This window comes from Podarcis muralis, chromosome 4 (assembly GCF_964188315.1).
Source record: "Podarcis muralis chromosome 4, rPodMur119.hap1.1, whole genome shotgun sequence".
In the NCBI taxonomy this organism is placed as follows: Eukaryota; Metazoa; Chordata; class Lepidosauria; order Squamata; family Lacertidae; genus Podarcis; species Podarcis muralis.
In genome coordinates, this window is record NC_135658.1 from 57,175,718 (window position 1) to 57,193,667 (window position 17,950).

At 40.1% G+C, this 17,950-nt stretch overlaps 1 protein-coding gene across 4 annotated transcripts; it reads right to left on the reverse strand.

The window, feature by feature from the left end:
* Positions 1-1,859: 1,859 nt before the first annotated feature.
* U2AF1 (U2 small nuclear RNA auxiliary factor 1) lies at positions 1,860-17,907 on the reverse strand. 4 transcript variants are annotated; one of them, XM_028727295.2, is made up of 9 exons: positions 17,751-17,907; positions 15,860-15,947; positions 13,369-13,399; positions 12,734-12,800; positions 9,197-9,246; positions 7,746-7,844; positions 5,512-5,645; positions 4,843-4,935; positions 1,860-2,132 (listed from the first exon to the last, which is right to left on the reverse strand). In XM_028727295.2, exons 2-9 carry the CDS (start codon positions 15,904-15,906, stop codon positions 1,979-1,981), a joined length of 675 nt encoding a protein of 224 aa, XP_028583128.2. In that variant the 5' UTR covers positions 15,907-15,947; positions 17,751-17,907; the 3' UTR covers positions 1,860-1,978. The 4 variants fall into 4 exon arrangements, with proteins under 4 accessions (XP_028583128.2, XP_028583126.2, XP_028583127.2 ...); XM_028727293.2 differs by lacking the exons at positions 12,734-12,800; positions 13,369-13,399 and adding an exon at positions 11,921-11,987; XM_028727294.2 differs by lacking the exon at positions 13,369-13,399.
* Between the last annotated feature and the right edge of the window lie 43 nt (positions 17,908-17,950).

A 17,950-nucleotide genomic window follows, 5' to 3' on the forward strand; every position in this document is an offset into this window, starting at 1 on the left:
GCGTGGGTGCCGGGCTGCGTGGCTCCAATCAGCGCCTGCGTTGGACTACGCTGCCGGGCGATGCGCTTTGTCTCCCGCGAAGAGGAGGATACGGAGCCCCTGCGCCGCAGCTAAAAGCAAGCCTGAGTCAGCGCGCCCGATCCATCGCGAGCTTGCGTTGCCGAGGGAGCCACCAGCGCCACTGCTGACTCATCATCGTAGGCTCGTTTCTTGCTGCGAGCCCCGTCCGTTGGCGTCGCCTCTTCCCATGAAACGTGCCCTTGTAGGATCGAGGGACATTTCACACGTTGTGAAATGGATACCCTGGTGAAGATTTTCATCTGCACCCAGCATGAAGATGCATTTTCTTATTGAGTTGCAATAGTAATGCACTCAAGTCAATGGACAAACCACATTGAGCACCATGATTTGCTTTAAAGAAGGGTTTAAAAAGCAAGACAAAGTTTCAAGAGTACAGCATTCAAGCAATTGACCAGTTTATGTTGTGGGGTGTTAGTCTGGATAGCATCTGAGGGCCATTTTGTTGTTTTTAATATTTAATACTGTATTGTTTTTAACACTTGATTGGAAGCCGCCCAGAGTGGCTGGGGAAACTCAGCCAGATGGGTGGTGTATAAATAAATTGTTATTGTTGTTGTTATTATATTTGTGCCCCACCCCTATCTTATATTTCTTCCTGTCTAAGTGTAGAACTTTACATTTTTCCCTATTGAAATTCAATCTGTTAAGGCCATCTTGAATCAGATTCTGTCTTCTGTAGCATTAGTTACCCCTCCCAGTTTGGTGTTATCTGCAGATTTGATGAGCATCCCCTCAAGATGTTGCACAACAACAGACCCAGAACAGAACCCTATGGGCACCCCACATGTCATTTCTTCAGGCTGATGAGAAACCATTAGTGAGCCCTCTGGGTTTGGCCAGCCAGCTACAAATACACCTAACAGTTACCTCATCCAGCCCACATCGACTTTGTCAGAAGACTTATTGAAATCAAGATACTCTACATCCACAGCATTCCCCTGGTCCACCAAGCTTGTAACTCTATCAAAAGAAAGGAGATTGGCCTGGCATGACTTGTTTTTTTCAGATATCTATGCTGAGTCCTGGAACCATCATATTATTGTTCATGATCTTAGGAAGCAATTGACTGAGGGGAAGCATACAAATTAATTTAAGGGTAGTATGCAATTTCATAAAATAAATACGACTAAAAGGTGGCATTTGTTTTAGGTGAACTGGCAAGTCTCACTGACTTCTTCCTGAGGCTGGACAAAAAGCCTGCTTTGCAAGTCACATTTGCCTCAGCACTTTTACAACCAAGCTGCAGATTAAAACTCATTGTGAGTTTGTTATAATAAAGAACCCCCAAGTTCAGCTTTCATATGGCACTTTAAAATTGGCTTCCATGTGGAAATAAACTCTGAATTTTGGCACAACCCGGAGTTGCAACTACTCAGGAGTGCTTAGAGAATAGGCTTTAATTTTTTAGTTCAAAAACTGGATTTATTGTAAATGCCACATTCACAGAGAACAGATTTCTTAGTAACAAAGAAACATACAGATTTATATAACTAAGCATCTTGTCCGAGTAAAGAAATGCTCCTTCACAGCTTTCATTTAGAGGTGCCTACGCTAATCTAAATAAGCAGAAAGCATAACAAAAGAGGGAAACTTAAATGAGTAACTGCTTATGCACAATTTAATGTATATAATATTTTGTATTATATACATGAACAATTTAATGCATATCCAAATGTAAAAACCAGCTCTTCTGCAGTAATCGCAATCCCCACCCCACCCAAATCATTCATCAAGGTCAAAGAAATATTTTTTCCATAAGAAATCAGTTACGCAAAGAAAACTGTATCACTACAAATTTTTATTCAGAAGCCCATCTTTTAAAAAAAGTTTTCATTATGAACTTGTTTGGTCAATCAACTACAACACTTTCTAACAGATAAGGTAGAAATGGCATGGCTCAGAATCGTCCAGATCTTTCACGATCTCTTGACCGCCTTCTATCACGCTCTCGGCCACCACCACCGCCGCCACCACCTCCTCCACCTCCACCTCCGCGACCACGATCTCTGGATCTAGAGCGACGTTCACGGGACCTTGACCTGGATCTATGCCTGGTAGAAAAAAATGAGCACAGTGAAAAACTTTCTCACATTTGTCCTTGCATCAAGACTATGTAAGCAACAACTGCTCAAATACAAACCTTTAAAAAAAAAAAATTGTTCAAGGTTTTTATGCAGGAATCTGCTTTTTTGAATACTAAAACTGTGCTGCCCATACTTTTTGTTAGTAACCTAGGAGACCTGAGCTTTGGTCCTGGTAAGTAATTGCCCTCTTCTAAATGGATGGAGCTGAAGGGTGTGGAGTCTTGTTTGCAGCCAAATATAGCTGCATTAGAATAGGGCAACAACAGAACACACACATTAGGCATTTATAAAAGGCAATTTTAACAGGTCAAAGAGTATTTCAATATTTAGTAAATGTCTTCACCCTTTGGGAAAACAACATGTAAATAAGCAAACTGCCCTCAGTGGCCCCTTCTTGTCACTTCCTAATTCTTATTCTTTATTAGATTTCTTTTCTTAGTCCCTAGGGCAAGTTACAAGTACAATATCAAACATGATTGTTACTGCCCTGCCCCCCAGCATACAACAATTAATTGTAGGGCAAGCATAATTAAGATGGCTGTGCCAACACAGACCTTGCTGGATTCCATTCCCGGCTCCTACCTTCCCCCAGGCCCTGCCATCATCCAGCTGAGCTACATCAGAGGCAGCAGTGCTAGACCCAACAACATCTGTCCCAATATAATGTGTGCTAGAATCGGATTCACATCTAAGAGCCTGTGCATATGCTATGCAGTATATAAATACTACTATGTATTTAGCAGCTTGTGGAAGTGGTCCACATAGAGGAGGGTAACCAGATGCAAGGAAAATACAGAATTTGTGTGCTGCAATATTCTGCAACGGCCTTTTCTAACATTTCAAAGCTTACGCAACTACATCCTAAATTCAATTATGAATTATCCTTTAGAGAGGAGCATTTTACCAAGCACATGTAGCAGGTGACAAACAAGTAGTTCCCAATTATGTACTACTACCTTGCCCCATTCAGGTTTTAAACCAGCATGTGCTGGCATAATTATATAATAGATCCGATCCCCCAAAAGTAGTATTTGTAGAGCTGTGGATACAGCTAAACTTGGGAAAAGCAGATAGAGCTTCCTCTTGCATTATGGGGAAGATGTGCGAACTCATTCCAGAGAAATCCCTGGAATTTCTTTGGGGGACTAACTTTTCGCTGACAAAACGGGTGATATCCAGCGTCAGTCAAACTCTGAGCAGACCCATAGACATCAATGGCTGATTTCCAGTTGTGGAGTCACACTTGTGCAACACTTCTGCTTGCACAAATGAGACTTGTTTTTTCCTCCCCTCCCCCATGGGACCTGCAGCAGGAAGGGAGGAACAGGACTCATGTTACATTTCCTGGTGTGACACTGGATGTTTCTCAATGGACTAAGTAACTTAGGCGGTATAGAAATTTAATAAACAACAACAACTTAAGGCCATTGATTTCAATGAGTCGTACTTGGATATCACGTGATTGTTTTTTGGTTTTAAACAGCGGTAGGTGGCGATAGAAAATTAGAGATTAAAAAGTTCACTGAGATATTGTTTTCAGAATGAAGCACTGATTTCAAATAAAACTTAAATAAATATTGAGATACTTGATGTATCACTTTTCTAGGCAAACTTCACAAAGCTGCTTACATAGAAATATTTAAACAATAAGCCCCGATTAGAATTATGTAACAAACTGATCAACACAAGTTACAACACTGGCTCAAGATGTTCCCTAGCCCTGTGGTCGTTTAAGAAGGGAAAAGGCCACCTCAGCTAGAATTATGAGAGCTAGCATTTGTAAGCTACAGATGCATACCATATTTACAACTCAAATAAGAGAAAGCAACTTCATACCAGACTCCTGCAAATATATTTAGAAGTGTTAATGGGAGAACAGGAACACCCTAATTAAGTTGATGAATGAACTGCTTCAACCTGTGGTTAAAGTTGCATGATGTCCTGATAAATCAACATTTTCACCAGTCTGTCTTATTTTAGTCTTGAACTCACACCTTTACAACCCAATGCAATCTTTTTACTAGAGCTGTATTGCAAAACCAATCACCTGTGCTCAATCCTGCTCCAGCTTTGCTAACCTGCACACCAGTATTAAATAAATATATTTGAATGGCTGTAATAGATTATATATATTTCTATCAATGTTTAATTGTTTAAAAAAATTATTTCCCCCTATGTTTTTAGCTGTTCTTATTTTTATCTGTAAGCCACCATTAAGTCCCTGTCAGGGGAAAAGGTGGGGTATAACAATAGCAATTCATGGTATCACCCATACACAGTAAGAGACACCTTATTGCAACATTTATGTACTCTGCATGAAATAGGGCACTATTGCCCATCATTATCAGCCCTAAGGTACAATTCTTATGAAAAAACACAGTATCAGCAATTTAACAAGTGCACATTTATTACTCCAACATTTAATAGCTCAGTTTGTCAGTCACTGCATTCAGTTTTCAGTTTGCTAAAGTTACTTGCATTCAACTGAAATGGGATGGGAAGCAACATGAAAACCATGAATTGCTGGTACTTGCATCAGTCTTCATCTTCATAAACTGTGACAAATTTGGTAGTATTGCACCATCTAGCTTACCTACAAGTTCTCCCATTGTAGAAAAACACACATTTTTAAAAATAGAAGTTTTTTTATATATATAAAAGAACAACAAGCACTTACTTCTTGCGGCGGCGGCCATACAGCTCACGTCGCAATTCTCGAGAAATGGGTTTCAAATGCATAAAGTTACAGAAACCTCCTCGTGTACACTCCCTTGAGGGGGGAAAAACAACAACGCAAGGTTTTGATGATGATTAAGCAAATGCTATTGGCTTAGATTCTAACACACTTTCTGCTGGCGAGACCGTTCTATGAGTGGTTTTCCACTAACAGGATGCTTCTGCCAGAAGAGGGCAGCATTTCTTGCTGATCTCCTAATCCTCATGTATCCCCTTTAAAATCTGCTATGTTGAGCTGGGGAACCTTGACAGCAACCGAGAGGCATTTTAAAAAAATGCTCTTCCTGTCCTGTATTACAGCAGGAGCCTCTACTGCAGACTTCCTCAAACTCAGCTCTCCAGATGTTTTGAGACTACAATTCCCATCATCCCTGACCACTGTTCCTGCTAGCTAGGGATCATAGGAGTTGTAGGCCAAAAACTTCTGGAGGGCAGAGTTTGAGGAAGCCTGTTCTACTGGATCCCAGGTCCCTCTGTGAATGGAGGGAATATGTCCATTCACAGAGGGCAAATCAGGATTCAAAACCATGGAGCAGTGTCCTGTTACTCATGATTTTTTAACACAAAAAAGCATTTCAAAAATGAAGACAGCAGAAAACAGTTTACTTACCCCATTTCATACTGGCGGCAGCAAGCTTCTCTGAAATCTGTCACAGGGGAGAGCTCTGCATGTATCGGCTGCCCATTAAACCAGCGGTTGTTCAGGTCAATCACTGCCTTTTCTGCATCTTCTTCACGTCGAAACTGGAAAAAAAGGTTAAGTTTACAAAAATGAAGTCTCCGCTTTTACATATTACTAGGAACTGACATGATTCTCAGTGCCAACATGAAAATTAGGAAAGCACAAAAGCTTCATTTACGTAGTGTTAGCGAAATAGTAAGGAAGCATGTTTCGGGGGACGGGGACACAAGCAGCACGTCAATAACATATCAACGCATAAGGGCAGAATTCTTTCAGAACATGATATACTTTTATTAGAATCAAGATTACTGTACAGTGGTACCTCGGGTTACATACGCTTCAGGTTACAAACTCCGCTAACCCATAAATATTACCTCGGGTTAAGAACTTTGCTTCAGGATGAGAACAGAAATCGTGCTCTGGCTGCGCGAGGCCCTATTAGCTAAAGTGGTGCTTCAGGTTAAGAACAGTTTCAGGTTAAGTACGGACCTCCAGAACGAATTAAGTACTTAACCCGAGGTACCACTGTATATCCTTAATGTGTCCCCGAAAGGTATCATTATTCTTCATATACCATTCAATTTTTGTCATGTTTACATTTTTATTGATAATCCTTTTTTAAAAAATCCTTTGTTAAATTTCTAAAAAAAAAAAAAAGGGGGGGGGGGGAGAACCAATATATGTTCATATGAAGTAAAGTGAATGTAGTCTGTCCACTATAGAAATGTACCAGTTGCTTGTAGTAAAGTTTGATACTGTATTCAATGTTGACCTTAGTTGACTGACAATAACAATACAATTAAACAGATTCATTGTACTGTATTCTGACAACAATAACCAAAGTATCTTGGACCCAAATGTATTGGTCAGGGAAGGGAATATGACAGGTTTGAGTAGCAGCATATTTATAAATAGAGGGGCACACATCTGTGTCTAGTTTTGCCTGTCCAAGGAAAGAATGAAATGGGAAATGTTTTCACCAATGTCAATTGAAAAGATTTTAATAAGCCCTGCTTATTCAAGTGGATGTGGCAGCTATCGTTCCAAGATATACTCCAGCAACACATAGGTCATTTTTAGCAGCATTAGTTCACTATCCAACTGCACTTCAGTGGCTATTTTTATTTTGCTTTTTCTAGTTTTTTTCTTAGATGTTCCTTAGATTTGCCTAATAGTTTCCTATGTCATAATAATAATTTTAGTTAACTACGTTCTCCTTTTGGGAAAATCCTCGACAGAATTACACAATTTAACAACCACTTTAAGTAGCTATAAAGGTAAAGGTACCCCTGCCCGTACGGGCCAGTTGTGACTGACTCTGGGGTTGCGTGCTCATCTCGCTTAAGAGGCCGGGAGCCAGCGCTGTCCGAAGACACTTCCGGGTCATGTGGCCAGCGTAACAAAGCTGCTCTGACGAGCCAGCACCAGCGCAGCGCACGGAAACGCCATTTACCTTCCCGCTATAAAGCGGTACCTATTTATCTACTTGCACTTAGGGGTGTTTTCGAACTGCTAGGTGGGCAGGAGCTGGGACCGAACGACGGGAGCTCACCCCGCCGCGGGGATTCGAACCGCCGACCATACGATCGGCAAGTCCTAGGCACTGAGGTTTTACCCACAGTGCCACCTGCGTCCCCGGGTGGTTAAAGTAGTTAAGTAGCTATAGTGCTGACCAATGCCTGGTGTTAAGTGTATACTTTTGAGAATAAAAAAAGGAAAAAGCCCCAGGCTGGACCTGAATCAGGAATAGTTAAGATACAAGAACCAATTACTTTGTAATGTTAAAATGCAGCGAAGGGGAGAGTACATGTACAAAAGTTCCATATATGAATCCCAATCTGAAAAGTCGTTCTAAACATTTGTTGCTCTGTGTTGTAGCACAATTAAGAGGATTAAGTGTCTACAGACATGGTGAGTGTGATATTGGGGGGAAATAGAAACGAAGCAGACAGTCAGATAAGGGAGATAGCATTTTAAGTTCATTCACCACATTTCTTTATTTACATTTCTTGCTGGGCTTAATAGGTTTCATTTGAAAGTATTCATTAATATTTATGCTATACACATAGCCTAACTATTCAAGACTGCTAGTTACTTTTCAAATATACAAAGCAAGACATTTAAAGATTTTGATCAGCAGTTGTGGACTTTTTATATCTTACCTTTACATATACATTTCCAACCAGATGATCTCCAAGATTATCACAGACATTCATCTCTTCTACTTCACCATATTTTTCTTCCATCTCTGTAAAGACCTCCTAAATGAAGAAAAAATGAGTGTTAATTTGATCTAAACTAGATGGATTAGCAAGCCTATACATCACCAACTTGGCATTTAATCTGTTTTTCTTGGCTACACAGGGTTTGGCAATGGCTCTATCCCTATTCCCCCCACAGGGCCATCTACCACTAGATGTCTTGTTGGGAAGGATTTCAGAAGAAAGCAGGAAGGTGCAGACCGGAGAGCCTGTTTGACCTAACTGCTCTCTTTCCCATCTACCACCAACTGCCCTGTAGGGGAAATCGTGACAATTTTATATGCTGATATGTTTATATATTGATATTATTTATGATGGCTTCAAAGACTGCATCTTGATGTTACTTGTAAGCCACTTTGGAAGCCTTTGTATCCAGAAAGGCAGGACCGATAAATAGCTTTTAAGAAATAAGAATTCAAAATTAAACTACACATCTGAAACTAAAATAACTCAAGACTGAATAATAAAATGGGCAATATCCTGTGTTGTTAACACTCAGAGCAGATTCAATGAATTAAAATTAAGTAATTTAAGCCCATTTCTTTCAATGGGCCTACCCTGACTTTGTTCAGGGGTGAGGAACTCTGCTGCCGCCACTGCAGCCTCCCACGGTAAGGTGCATGTTCACCTTTGGCCAGTCTCCGCTGGGCCATTAAGGCTGGGGGCATCCTCTGCCCAGGCCCCTGTGGGGCAATGTGAGGAGGCAACTCTCTTTGGGGTGGGGTGGGTGGGGCAGCTCAGAGAACAGGGGCAGGAGCTGAAGCCGCCTGGACGACTCCCAAAGAAAAGAGAGAGGAGACTGAGGAAACACTCCAGAAGGGAGGGTGTTCGAAAAAGGGTGAGAGGCTGCTGGCTCTGCAGGCAAGGGGTGACATAACTGGGCTCCTGAGCCCCACAGGGGTGCCACAGAAAGAATGTAGTTGGTTAAGGAAGCCATGGACTCAAAAAGGTTGAAAACATCTGGTTTAAGTACTTTCCCAATTCTTCCTTTGCAACCACAGCTTGAACTTTTTGGTGCCTGATGTCAAACAATCTTGGTGTGTGGTTTGTCCAAAGTGGTCTGGTGGGGCCTACAGGCTTGAAAAATGCCCTCAGGGACACTAGCTGGATATCACTCGTTACGTTTTTCCATAATCTATTGTTTGTTACAGGGAATTATTACATAAGCCAGATACACTTAGATGAATCAAAGGAACAAAGAATTTCAAATACTCCCCTCTTGCTGAAGAAGAGTATCTGGCATAATTTTGTTCGTCTTTTGTTCTAAGATAAACTTCAAAGCTTATAATGTTAACTGTGCTTGTTGTTCTCATTTATATAAAATTTTCAAAGCATTACTTAGTGTAACATACCTCAAAGAATTCATCATAATGTTCCTGCATTTCAACATCGCTCACAGCACCTGCAAATACCAAGCCAAATTAATTAGAATCTAATCTCAAACAAGGCAAAGGACTCTGAGCACATTAAAAATATTTTATGTAAGCAGAAAAGTAAGTAGAAGCCGTCTACTGGAGTAAAAAATACGTAATATGTAGCTAACCATTAGGAGTAGACCATAAACAGTTCTGCCAAGCCCCTAAAGAAAAAACAATCACAACAATCTCTTAATAGTTTTAATCAATAACCTGATAGATAGCACACTTCCATGGAGAATGGTTTAAATCTAAGGAAACTGATCTGATATAGAATGCAACCGCCCCCAGCTCCAACCATCTTAATTTTAGTGCACCAGATTTTCATGAACAGCCTTTGAAGAATGTACTAGGATTCAAATAAGGGGAGAAATAAAATATTGTATAAGGGAATTTAATTTAAAAAATATTCTAAAAGCAAACAGTGGAATCCAACAGGTGTTGCTCTACTGACAGCAGGCATCTCTGAACAGAACAGGGAAGAAGGAAATTTTCAGCAAATCCTTCTTTCTCAAGCAGGCTTCCCTCCCTCCAAATGTGACTGAGGGTTCCCCAATCCTCTGGTGCAGGGTTTTTTGGGGGGTAGGGATTTTAGTGGGTAAAAGGAACTACTAAAAATGTCCCCCACTTCTGTTGCTGAATACCTTACGACAGCAGAGCAGCATCCCTTGGAGTCTGGCCACGTACACTATAATTAGTTTGCTAATTAAAACTGTTCACAATTCATATGCTTTACTGAACGCAATATTAACATGTTTCTACTTCCTTCAAATTAGCAAAACTAGGCTTACTGACGGGGGGAAAGGAACCCAATTTTGCTCCAAAAGCTAATTCAGTCTTCACATTTTTCAGAATACTTAAAGTAAGTCATGCTATATTATTTCCATGCCCTTAAGTAAGCATTTGCAGGCATCTAGACCACCTGTTCATAAACAGGGGAGGTTTTAAATAAATAAATATGAATTTCAAACCAGTATGTATGGCAAAAACTGACGGATATAGCATTTTAGCATACATTAAGCACAATTTAAAGCTTTATATGTATAGCTATCTGACCCTGAGTGGTCTGTAGTTCTAGAAAGCACCTTACCCTCTCATATATAAATCTAAAATACATAAGGATGGGAAAATTCTATGGTATTTTCAAAATTCAGTTTCCCACCACCTTTAATGAATAGAAAAAGTAGCTGAGATCCACTCTCGGATCTATTTTCTATTAAACTATGACCACACTTACAACTCTACATTTTACAACTCTATAGTTTAAAGGGACACTATTGAATTAGGAACTAAATGTTGACTGACTGATGTCGAATCCCATTTAAAATACACTATGAGCTTGATAAAAATGGATTAAACTGTCCCAAACCAAAATATCAAGATAGCTTAATAGCTAACTGTTTTCTCAGTTGTCAGCAGAAATAGAAATAGTCATTAACAAGATTTTTAAAAATCTACTTTGGTTTTTCAACACATATCAATTGTTGCCATATGTGATTTTTTAAAACTTGATAAAACCATTTCCCTGTAAGACATAACACTAAACCAAACCAAATTAAGCGATGGTGTTTTACTAGGTTGAACAAGTACACCACCAGAATTCGACTACTAGACACAACTGATAATACTATATGACATATATGGAGAGCAGAATAGTTAAACAATGTAAATATTTGCTAGATAACTATAACAAACCATGCAATTCCTAAAACAGCAAAAGGCTGTTGATTTCTCAAGCAGCATTACTCAACTGAGACCAAATTTTAAACATTACATTTGAACTATCATTTTAAAGAGACTTGCTGCTATGTTTGTTCAGCCAGTCAATTCCGGACAAATAAAAAGAGTTCCACAGCAAACCATGCAGCTACAGCATGAATTACTTATACCAGATTGGTGGAAATTTTAGCACATGCCCAGATACGAACGTAACACTGAATATCATTTAGCAGTGCTAGTAGAAATAGTGTTGTAAATACCAGACTGTGCTTAACGATAAGTCATTTAATTATTGCATTGTTTAACTGCTTCAAGAGCAAATCACAGATTAGCTCAATTATTTACCCATTTAAATCACTTACTTCTACTGATGTACAGTAGACAAATATTTTCACAGTTTATAACTACACAAGTGTTAAGAATTAGTTCAAGACAATCTCCACACTTTCCCATAAATGAATATCAGTTCATAATTTCAGATTTTAAAGCAAGGAAGGAATTTTAACCGTACCTATGCAGAGAGATCAAATTAAAGTGATTTTAACATCTGTAAACAGATGGATAAGTGCTTAAGTTAATAAGCTGTTGACCTAGCCTTTGGATAACAGTAATATGTGACATTAAATATAATCAAGGACACATTAAAATGATGGAGGCCAATGGCAAGGATGGAGTAGAGAGAGCCATTGCTCAAGAAAACTTTAAAATGTGTCCCTTAAAAAAATTCATAAAATAGGCAGGTAGCCAAAGTTTCAGAGGAAACAAGTTTTTTTGGGGGGTGGGGTGGGCATGGGATATGTGAAGGACCAAAAATTTCAGGCACATTTAATAAAATGTGATCAGTTTGCTCCATTAAACTAAAAATGGTAGACCAGCTTCAGTTGACACTGAGCTCTGACAATCAAGCCCAGGGAACCAGTGAAGGAACTTGTATGAACTTACAGCGCAAACCGTCAGCAGACTGGGAAGAGTTTTGAGGGTTACGGTAAATGTTCAAGAGGGCAATGGTCTGAAATACAAAACGCAACAACTTTATATTATGGAAAATAAGTTTTAACAAGAAACTGGTTTCCTTGTGGTGATCACTTTTAGTTGAGTCTCAGTGCTGAAAGAGAGAATGTTATTTTCTCCCGAGGGAAATATGCGCCATTTGACTTGTGACCCTTCTGAACCACCCTAGTATTGAGGAAAAAAAGATAGAGATCTCACAACACTTATTATTGCATTTATTTAAAATGCATATAATGGCATTTTATTATCATAAATCTTGAACCTGAAGCAATAAATAGCCTTAACATATGGAAAGGTTGAAAATTGTCAGGAACTAGATCCCACTGTAACACACAATAATAAGGCTGTTATGAAATCTCTATTGCCTAAGAATGTTAAGGTGAACCAAAAATCCCCAAGTATCACTTACCGTATATGGCAAAAAAGCCTATGTTTTCAGATTTTAAAATATCAAGTCATTTGATAAATGCCTAAGGTGTACTATAAATAATGAACATGTCTTAATGCTCATGTCCTTATATGGGAAGTTTTGAAGCAAAAAAACCAATCATTTTTAACCTTTTTTTTTTTGCACATAACATAGGCATTTGACAAATGCTTGATCATTATGTAAGAGTTCCGTCACTTGTCCTGTTTGCAACAGCTTTATGTCAGCAGCTCAGAAGCCAACATGATTTTCTCATATTTAGGAATGGGCTCTTTAACACCATTCTTAAAAAAAATTTCTCCAACTGTGGGACTTACAGTGTGAGCCGTCAGCCGTCTGTGCACTGTTTTGGGGATTACGATAGATGTTTTGAATCAAGATGGTCTGCGGGGAAAAAAAAATAAAAAGGGGAATTCTACTGGCTGCTGTGCATATAATAGACAATTGCAAAGAGACAACTTTTTTTGCGAACAGCTTAATATAAAATTATATTCAAATGGTACACTATTTTTGTTTTTATTTGCACCATGTTTTGAAATATCACTCAGTCATATTATGTAAACAAGTTTTAATTTCACCAAGAAGTTGCGCTACTGGCTTATCAAGGGAGGCATCCTCAGCTCAGCTCCCAGAAGGAGAATTAGAAATATACTATTTTAGTAACTTATTAGCATGGGCCTAAATTTAGTCTAATTTTAATCCTATCAAATACGGAGGGCCATAAAAAATGCTACATGGTGCCCCCAATATGCAGTGCCTTTCTAACAAAAGGCCACTGCCACAAGGAACAGAATTCATCACTTTCTCTAAACAAGCATTTCCTTGGTGGAACTTCTGTTTAAATAATATGAGTTTCTAACTGTTCAGTTTGCAGATCTTTAAAGAAAGAATATCCTTTCAGCCTTTGTGCTTTCTACTTGAAGGATTTGCCCAGGCAGACTTGAAACCTTACATTTGTATCGTTCTTCTTAAAATCAAGTTGTCTGAAAAAACAAACCATGTTTAAGTTAGTAATCTAATATCTCAGAGTTTTAATGTCCATATTAGTGTAAGTAGCTCAGTGTTACTTAATTAAAATGTTAGTTTTCATGAGCTTTCATTCAAATTTAATATAACCAACTGTATTTAAAGAAAACATTGTTTTCAGAGCATTTTTGTTTTTATAAAACCAGCCAGTGTTAACCTCTCTGGTCCCTAGCCACGGTAGAGACAAAATACATCTACATTTGTTGACTGTTTTTAGCCTATTTCGAATTGAGAGTACTTGCAATTTTCTCTCACCTGCAACGCTATTTTAGTGCAAGCTGGGCAGGAACCAGCATGGTAGTCTTTTAAACCACATTGAATTACTAAACAATTTCAGTAGTAGCAGTAGGAACACAATATATACACTGTTTGTTCAGTACCTAACACATCATGACATTAATTTATTAAGCCAAATTATTTGGTTTAAGTAAGCAGGAAAGAAGACTCTTAAATTTAAGTCACAGATCAGATTAGCTGACCTAACTGCAAAATAGTATATGAATGCACATATATAAATGGGGTGTGCATAATGGAGGGACAAAGATCAAAATTCTATTGAAAAAGCAAGATACAGAAATTGTCCCTCCAAATCTAGAAGATGCAAGTTAAAATCTTCCAAACAAATCCTGGATTCCCAATAACGATATCTTAACTGTTCTATCAGTCATTACGACAGATGTAAATACCCCTGACTGAAAGTGAAATTCAACACTGTGCAAGTGCACAACAACAGGGTCCCTGCTTCCTCTTCTTCCCCATAACCCCAGCTTCACTCCAGGTCCCCTCACCAACACTCTGGAGCAGATTATGGGGGCACAACGAGGGCTGCACAGAAGGCAGGATGCTAAAATCATATTGTTAAGTTGATTCCACTCACAGAAGCTATTGGAATTCACCCTAAACTACAATCCACAAAAGCTTGCCACATTTAATCATCTGCTTTGGCATTCTTATTACGAAGTTCAAATAAATGCAGATACCACAGCTCAGTTCAACTCCTGATTTACTACAATTAAATATTCAGGAGAGGACAAGCAAATTCTTGGCATCAGTGGAGCATCAAACTATGATGTTGTATTGGTGGATCACAACAATATTATGGCATATATACTAGGTGGATCAAAGTATAAGACAAGCTATTGTTCCAAACTATTCCAGTCTGCTCTTCTACATGTACTCTCATAAAAGTCTTACTACATTCAACAGTGTTTATTCCCAAGTAAGTTTGCATAGGAGTTTAGCTTTAAGAGTTGCCCAAGCAGTCAGTCTGTGAACACATTCTCCCTTACTGCCTCTTTCTACTTTACTTCATGCTTAAATATTGAAGTTGGTGAAGTTATTTGTTTTGTATTTTGACTATGTCAATCTTAACTATTTGAAAGTAGATGAGCAGGCTAAGATACAAGGGAGCTTGGATATTTTTAAAAATAAAATTAGAGTTCAAAAATAAATTAAACAAAATTGTAGCAACCAAACTGAATGTGATCATCCCAACCAGCTTTAATCTGTGCAGGCTAACCCAGTGGTTACAAAGACCACATGAAAATGTCTTAGGGTCTTGGTGGACCACTTAATGTTTTCTCTGCCCACTGTAGCAATTATAATGCACTGTGCTAGATGTTGTAGGATTTTTCATTGTATTTTTAAGGGCACACCATGGACCACCTGAATGAAGCTTGTGGATCACTGATGGTTTATGAACAACAGTTTGGGAACCCTTATGCTGGCCTATATTCTCAAACTACTTTAAAGGTTTTAAAACTGATTATACTGCTCTTATACTGTTACACAGCCCCCACTCATTTTATAGGGACTGCTCTGAATTCCACACGTGCCATACTTGGAAATATAAAGTAGTAGAGAAGACATCTGCAAATGCCATCATCTCTTAATGTAAGGATATGTGCATTTTTGCTATTTCACAGAATCGCTTTGTCAGGGCATTTTGGTTAAATTTGAAAACATGCACACTTACACCAGGGGCAATCAACATGGTGTCCTCCAAGTTGTTAGACTTCAACTCCCATTACTCCTGCCATGGAAGTATTGGCCAGTGCTCAGGGACTATGACAGTTGCACTACAACACATGGAGTACACCATTTTGGCTATCCCTGGTTTACAAGAGAGAATTTGGCCCATTTTTTAAATAAAAAAACCAGCTATATAGTTGCTAAATATTACCCAGGAGGTTACCACTGGCTGACATCTAATATTGGGGGAAAATTCAGCAACCATTAAAGTTTTAAAAAAATATTTCAAAGGGCTAGTAAAAGAAATGAATAGCAACTCAAGGACAAATCAACAAATATATACATGATACTTTTATAGTTTCTCAGATTTAACAATCACAGATTGGAGCTCTGAAAGTCATGGCTGTATTGGATGTAAGACTTCTACCAAAAAAATTTACACCAACCTGGCTAAATGTTGGTTTATTGTGCAACCGAGAACACCGGTCTCCATGACGGCATGCTCCGATTTTGAAGTAAAAAGAACAGTTGACTCTGAAACCAAAAGACACAAAAATTGTATCAACTGAAACAATTTCTATACAAACTAGTTATGGAGTTATAGCTAAGCTTATTAATCAAAAGAATACACTCTGGCCAGGCAAAAGCACTTGAATTGTGAAGCAGGGCCAGCCAAGGCATGGCCAGCGGAGTCCTGAGGTCTAGAAGAGGTGTTCTCCGTTCCTGTGCTAGTTCATATATTTTAGCAATGATTCCACTACAATTGATATTGGCTGTTTTAAAGTACAGTACCGCCTTCTCTAAAACTGAGAATGGTGAAAGCTGTAAGTTGGGGTCTGAGGGAAGATGTGCATCCTTGTCAATTCTTCACTGTCTTCACTCAGTAGCTCTCCAGGGTTTCTGACAGGAGTCTTTTCCCAGCCCAATCTGGACATGCTAGGCTAGGGATTGAATCTGGGACCGTCTATAAAACAAGCAGATACTCTGCCTCAACCTATGGCACTTTCTCCTCTCCATTTGTCCACTACTAGGGCATGGTGGATACTAGATGGGGTGGGAACATTCATATCATAGGTGTGAAATGCAGATATCAGCTGCTTTATTTCCACACCATAGAAAAGTTGAAAAAAGCAGTTTTGGCAGGCATGTGACAACACTTGTATACATATGATAATGAGTCTTCTGCACCGTTGTCTGCAAGTTGGAGACATTCAGTTGCTCAGTGCTGCACTAACTTGGGTAGCATAGTAGTAAGCTGCCCCCAGAAATGGCTTTCAATGAGAGTAAAATAGAACATGCTGCATGGTCTGGTTTTTACTGTTTCTGCCCAGTTAGGAAATTCAAGTTTACTGCTTCCTCCCAGTATCAGTGCATGGACATGAAGTTTAGTAGTGAGCAAAGGAGTTTCTTCAGCTTAGATAGATTGAGACCTGCTTCCCTCCTCTCCCTGTGAACAGAAAAGTGGAGTGGAAGGCAGATGTCCCCAGCTCAAAGGGCCACAACCCTCCTCCTCTAAAATATTATGTACAGTTTTCTACCTCATGTACCTTTTATATATATATATATATATATATATATATATATATATATATATATATATATATATATATATATACACACAGATAGATTGATTGATTTGAGTGTGATCATGAAAGCCAGCTTGAACACTTCTATTGAGGCTGTAGTTGCACTAACAGAACAAACTCTGCGCCCCTTCAAAACTCCTTAGGCGTGATGAGAAAGCGTTACGTCCAGGAGACACACAAGGGGATTTCCCCCACGAGATCTTCAGCGGCGACCCTGCTGCCAGGCCGACCATTTTAGCAGCGCCGGCCCTTCCCCCTTCCCCTCATGAGGAAAACCAAGAGGAGAGCAGAGGAGGAAAAAAACGAATCTGGGGGATTCCTCGCAGTCGTGAGCCCGCCATCAGCTCTTTACCGGAAGGGCGCGCGCGCCCCCTGGGCTGTTGGCGGGCAGGCAGGCGCGCGAGCGAGCGCGCTCCCTCCCTCGGCTCGTGAGGGAAGGAAGTAGCGCGCCCGCTAAGGTCCAATAGGGAGCGCCTCTCCGGCTTGCACGAGGCAGACACTTTGCAGCAGCAGCAGCAGCAACGGAACAAGGGCTGAAGGAGGTTTCGCGCGCTCGAGGCTTCTACGGCCAAGAACCGCGCACGCGCACGAGAGAGCGAGGAGAAAAAGGGCTCCTCGTGGGGAACCATTGTTAGGAATGGCCCCCGCCAGGGCGCTGACACAGGCCCCACCACCCACCCCGCAAGCGACGGGCGTTCACGTCGGCCCGGACCCCGCCCTTGGAGAGAGAGGGGAGGAAGAACCCACTCACTTGTCTTTCTCGGTACCGAAGATGGAGGCCAGATACTCCGCCATCTCCCACAAGCTGCCCTGCCCGGCCGCCCGCCGGACACCTCGGCACCCCGCTTAAGACGTCACAACCCCGCGCCGGAAACGGCCTCGCCGCCCGCCACCCGCTGCAACGATCAAGCGCCGGCGACCAATCAGCGCGAAAGGCAGGGGCTGCGGGGA

What these genes read in the sequence shown, in the direction of transcription:
- U2AF1 (XM_028727293.2), bottom strand. Translation starts at nt 17,794, where the DNA reads ATGGCGGAGTATCTGGCCTCCATCTTCGGTACCGAGAAAGACAA. An exon ending in ATTATGATGAATTCTTTGAG is followed by an intron (nt 7,845 to 9,196) that starts GTATGTTACACT and finishes TTCTTCATTTAG; the next exon opens with GAGGTCTTTACAGAGATGGA. An exon ending in TTGGAAATGTATATGTAAAG is followed by an intron (nt 5,646 to 7,745) that starts GTAAGATATAAA and finishes CTTTTTTTCCAG; the next exon opens with TTTCGACGTGAAGAAGATGC.